Source organism: Gallinula chloropus (genome assembly GCF_964237585.1).
Source record: "Gallinula chloropus genome assembly, chromosome: 12".
In the NCBI taxonomy this organism is placed as follows: Eukaryota; Metazoa; Chordata; class Aves; order Gruiformes; family Rallidae; genus Gallinula; species Gallinula chloropus.
This window is the reverse complement of record NC_140097.1, coordinates 644,335-649,528: the sequence shown is the minus strand read 5'-3', so window position 1 is coordinate 649,528 and position 5,194 is coordinate 644,335. Positions and strand designations below refer to the sequence as shown.

The 5,194-nt window shown below is 58.6% G+C and overlaps 1 protein-coding gene across 1 annotated transcript; it reads left to right on the top strand.

Annotated features, from left to right (window-relative positions):
* Nucleotides 1-1,968: 1,968 nt before the first annotated feature.
* VHL (von Hippel-Lindau tumor suppressor) lies at nucleotides 1,969-5,194 on the top strand. The gene is made up of 3 exons (XM_084269533.1): nucleotides 1,969-2,150; nucleotides 2,423-2,533; nucleotides 3,230-5,194. The coding sequence occupies exons 1-3, from the start codon at nucleotides 1,970-1,972 to the stop codon at nucleotides 3,412-3,414; spliced, it is 477 nt and encodes a 158-aa protein (XP_084125659.1). The 5' UTR covers nucleotide 1,969; the 3' UTR covers nucleotides 3,415-5,194.

The following is a 5,194-nucleotide window of genomic DNA, read 5'->3' as shown; positions in this document are numbered from 1 at the left end:
GGGAAGCCTCAGTTGTACTCTTCCCTGGTCTTCATTTGCCTTTCTGGGTGAAGCAGTGCCAGAGTTGCCCATGTAGTTCTTGCCCACGCTGCAGCTGGTGACGGGGTCACGGTGATGCACCCAGTTCTCGTATGAGGTGGTGACCTGAATACTGGTGCTCTGCTGAACTTCACAACCCAACCTGGACACGTTACATCCTTCAAACACATTAACACCTTGGAGAGTTGTTGGTTGCTGTTGATACCTTTTTTTAAAGCTCAGTGACATTTTAAACCCCTAGAGTGTGCTTTTTTTTCAAGTGCTGGGGTTTTTTTTTTTCCTGTTTTCTTGAGCTAGAGATGAGAATGAGGTTAGTGAAATGCCACTCATCCCTTCTGGCCTGAAAGGTGAAAAGGTCATGATTTGGTTTTTAAACCACAGAAAACACTAAATAGACTTGAGTCACATTGCTGTGACTCGTTGAAGTAGCCTTTAACTAACATCAGGAGGTGGAAAATATGATTGACTGCTGCAGAGAATCTGTATTTGATTTTCAATACCAGTAGCACTAAAACTGAGTCATATTTCATAGGAAACCTTATGTTTGAAATCACTGAAGAGCTTGGGAACAGGATGATGTGCAATGATATATATAGAGAGATATATCTGCTCTCTTATAAATGTAAATCTGAGCCACTGTAAAACAGTTTCTTCTGAAGGTTACGCTTCTGTGACTGGGAAGATGGGAAGCAGAGACAGGAAGAAGCTGTTTTCAGTCAGGGTAATTGGCCTCGTTGTTTCTAAAGCTGTGTGGTCCCACCGTGCTGGGTAGGGCTTCTTACAGCAAGTCTGAAACATGTGCCCCTGCCACAATGTGAACTTTCTCTGCTCCTCAGAGGGGAGAGGTGCCAGGCTTCTTAGCAACAGGGGCTGGAAAGAAGCCTCCCCAGCGGTTCTTACCCAGGCAGCAGTGCTGGGAAACCCCTCACTGACAGTGCTGGCTTCTCCTGTGCCACTCTACCCCTCTGATGCTTCTCCCTCACAGGCTGCCAGAGGGACAGTACAGAAATGACACCTGAGTCTTGTTTAGAGCTGGGAAGAGGTGTTGGGACACACAGGAGGCACAGCTGATGCTCCCACAGCGTAACCTGCAGCGGCTGTGGTGAAAAGCACACTGAGCTGCCTTGAGGGGTAACTTGTCACGTGCTGTAAGCTGACCCTCCTCTGAGGAATGCTTACCAGTGTTTCCACTGGCAGCCTGAAGTCAGGTTTGTCAGTGTCAGCTGGAGCTGCCCCAGCCCCAGCCTTCCCTGTGGGGTGGCTGGAGAGGCTGATCTCTGAAGGGAAGATCAAACCTCCTGAATCACAAGCGCCTGGGCTGGAGGGGACCGCAAGAGATCATTGGGTCCAAGCCCCACGTGCGTGCCTGAATGATTCATCTCCAAGCAGGGATGTAGCAAGGCTGCTTTTCCACCACACTCCAGCGTTCCCAGTGCCCCACTCCAGTTAAAGGCACCACGAGCGGCACCGAGTCTGTGGTGTGGTCACGGTTTAAAGAGAGGCCACAGGGTCGGACTGAGACCCCTCCCCTCCCCTCAGCCTGTGCACACAGACCGGGCAGCCGGCAGCTGCAGCGCTCGGGGCTTCCAGGGCCCGTCCCCGCTGTCGGGAACGCGCCCCGCGCCGGGGCGGGCGGGCGCGGGGGGGCAGCTCCCGGCACAGCCGCGTTCAGCGCAGGCCGCGCCTCGGCGCCAGGGGCCGCCCGCGGGCCCTGCCTGCGGCTGCGGGTCTGCGAGCGCTGGGTGCGGGCCCTGGCGCGCCGAGGGGGGACGCGGCAGGGAGAGGGGCCAGCCCCTCCCGCGGGTCCCGCGGGCGCGCTCCCGCCGCCCCGCCCTTCGTCCCGTCCGGCGCCGCGCCTGCGCCAGCGGGCGGGGCCTGTCCCCCGCGCATGCGCGTGGCCGCCCGTCCGGCGCGGGGAGGGGACGCCGCGATGTCTCCGCAGGGCCCCGGGCCCGCGCTGCGCTCCGTCAGGACGCGGGAGCTCTCCGAGGTCACCTTCAACAACCGCAGCCCGCGCTGCGTCCTGCCCGTCTGGGTGGACTTCGAGGGCCGGCCGCGCTACTACCCGGTTCTGCAGCCGCGCACCGGGCGGATCATGCACAGCTACCGGGGTGCGTGCGGGACGCGGCCGGGCGGGGGCGCGGGGCGGGGGCCCGGCGGCAGCAGCCGCTTCTCCGCGACACCCCCGGGGCCGCGGGGGGGGGCCCGTGAACCGGAGCGGCAGCTGCCGCCTCCGCCGCGCCCGCCCGCCGCTGCCCCGCGCTGGACCCTGGGGCGGGCAGGGGAGCGCTCGGGGCGCGGGCCAGCGGCGGGCGGGCGCGGGTGGACTCGGGGCCCCCAGAGGACTTTGCCGGGCGGGTGACTCCGTGTTCTCTCCCCCCAGGGCACGTCTGGCTGTTCCGGGACGCGGGGACAAACGACAGCCTCCTGGTCAACCAGCGGGAGCTGTTTGTGGCGGCCCCCAACGTGAGCAGAGCTGACATCACGCTGCCGGGTACGCGGAGCGGCACCGCCGGCCTCCGGGAACGGGCTGGTGTGTGCCCAGCCCCCAGCGAGGGGCTCTGCGGGGAACGCCGGCGCGCAGGTTGTAGGGTGACAGTGGCAGGACAAGGGGGTGGAGTGAAGCTGAAGGAGGGGAGGGTTAGATTAGATATTAGGAGGAAGTTCTCTGCAGAGAGAGTGGTGAGGGGTGGAACAGGCTGCCCAGAGAGGGGGTGGATGCCCCGTCCCTGGGGGTGTTCAAGGCCAGGTTGGATGGGGCCCTGGGCAACCTTGTGTAGCTCCAGGCCTGGAGGTTGGTGTCCCTGCCTGTGGCAGGGGGTTGGAGCTCTGGGACCCTTGGGGTCCCTCCCAGCCCAGCCCAGGCTGGGATTCTGTGATTCTATGATAATAAGAACCACCCCAGAAATAGGGTGGGATCCCGAGGGTTGATAGAGCCGTGTCACTGCTCTGTATGGAGCAGAGCCATTGGCACACCCGCCTCTCGTTTTAAAGGTGCCTCTGGTGGGGTGTGTAGGGTGTCTCCTGATGGGAAACAACAGATGCTTTCCCTCTAGTGCATGTCGTGTGCTGCGACTGAAGGTGCTGATGGGACGCTCTGTATGCTCCCGCTTGGAGAGCGGTGTCTGTGTGGGGGCAGCGACTAACGAGAGCCCTTGTGACGAGGTGGTGTGTGTGTGTTTCCCCCCAGTGTTCACCCTGAAGGAGAGGTGTCTTCAGGTTGTTCGCAGTCTGGTCAAACCGGTGGACTACAGGAAACTGGACATTGTTCAATCGCTGTACGAGGAGCTGGAAGATCACCCTGATATTAGGAAGGATCTTCAGCGACTGTCTCTGGAGAGGAGTGAGACGTTGGGGAGCGGAATGCTGGAGTAACACAGTTCCTGACTGCAGACTGTAAACAGCAAACCACTGGGGGTAAGCAGGGACAGTCACTGTGAAGGATGCCAAGAACTCATGTCTGCAGTTTAAGTGCTGAGACATAAACTCAGTTGAATTGGAGAAAGCTTGCTGTAAGTCAGATCCAGAGGACTAAGCAGCACGTGGAAACATGCCAGGTTCCTGATGGCTCAGCTCTGGCCTGTGTTACATGCATTCCACACAGCAGCTCTAGAGGCCTCAGTGGAGTTTCATTTGGACTATCGGAACACAGCCTGTGGTAGGGACACAGATTGGGTCTTTGTGCTAGAAAACAAGTTGCAGTGAGGATTAATTTAGCCAGACTCTAATGACTTTCAGTGGCAGACCAACACCAGCTTTGTCTGAATAACTTGTTTTCGGTAGGTTTCTCTCTCTCACCCTTACCCCAGAGGTCCCTGTGAATCACAGAGTGTGGGGGCCTCTGTGCACCAGGGTTTCCACCCCCACCACCCCCTGAGGACCTGGCACGTGGTGTTGGTGTGAAGATGGCTCATGTAAATGCTTTGGGGCTTTCCTGCCTCTGGCCTTTGTAGTTACAAACCCGTGTCGTACCCGCTCTGAGGCTGACACGTCTTTACAGGGATCATACCTTCAATGCCTTGTCTGTCCTTTAGGATGGGTCCCTGCCCAGTTGATCTCAGGCTGATCCAGCCTGGTGAGCCCTACAGACAGGATCCTAGTTCTGGGACACGTTTCTCCTCCGCAGCTGCTTCCCCAGCCCCCTGTGCAGGTGTATCTGGGGAGGGTTCGTGGAAGGGAGAAGCTCTGAGCCCTCCCCTTCCCCATCACAAGCAGGACATTTGTAGGGACAGGCCCCTGCAGGGAGCACGGGCCACGCAGGCCACCCGTGTGCTGAGGGACAGAGAGCAGACTGGCAGCTCCAGCTCCCAGGCAGAGCCATGCTTTAGCACAGGCTGGATAAGCAGAGAAAGGGTGTCTTCACCTGCACTCTGCTCCCTGTGCCTCAGTGAGAATGCCTGAATGAACACAGGTGGCTCAAGGCTGTGCTGCTTTTGGCAGATCCCTGAATTGCCCACCAAGTAACAGACACAGTGCTGGTCAGTGTTAGAAGCAGGTTGACAGCTTATCTCTGTGGCAGGAGTTTCTTTCCAGCCCTACATTCTAAGAAACAGCTGTGAGACTGAGAATACCCAAGTGTTTTGTAAGCAGAAGCGTTTCCCCTTTCTGTAGCCTTGTTTTTCCTGCCTGTCTGAAGTGTCTGGATTGACCTTTGCCATGAACATGTTCGTCTGTGCTGCTGTTTCTGCAATTCCATCTGACAGCTACGGTGCTGGGACCATGTGCTTGTGTCCTGCAGTGTTCCTCAGAGTCCTCCTGGCTGGTGGGTAACCCAGACCTGGGGATGGAGGTCGCAGCCTGTTGCTGCAGAGCTGTGTGGTGCTGACACTGAGCGCAGCACGGCGCTGGGCAGTGTCTGGGCATGATGCAGCTGCTGTGGCACGTGGGCAGATCTCCTCCAGAGGGAAGTGAGCCCTGGGAGCCACCTCATCCACCCTGCCCCAGGGGGTTCCTCTCTCCACAGCCTGGTGATGCTGTGTTAGGATGCTGGGGCAGGGCTGCCAGCCAGCTGCAGGACACTGCCCTGCTCCGCTCTGCAGCTCCAGCTTGCCTGGTAAGGTTAGGTTCTGAGGGCTGGGGGGTAACAGGTCTGTACATGGCACACATGTTCTGTATGTTTCTGAGTTATGTGCACTCTCTGATCTCTTGTGTTGCT

What these genes read in the sequence shown, in the direction of transcription:
- VHL (XM_084269533.1), top strand. Translation starts at nt 1,970, where the DNA reads ATGTCTCCGCAGGGCCCCGGGCCCGCGCTGCGCTCCGTCAGGACGCGG. An exon ending in GATCATGCACAGCTACCGGG is followed by an intron (nt 2,151 to 2,422) that starts GTGCGTGCGGGA and finishes CTCTCCCCCCAG; the next exon opens with GGCACGTCTGGCTGTTCCGG. An exon ending in AGCTGACATCACGCTGCCGG is followed by an intron (nt 2,534 to 3,229) that starts GTACGCGGAGCG and finishes GTTTCCCCCCAG; the next exon opens with TGTTCACCCTGAAGGAGAGG.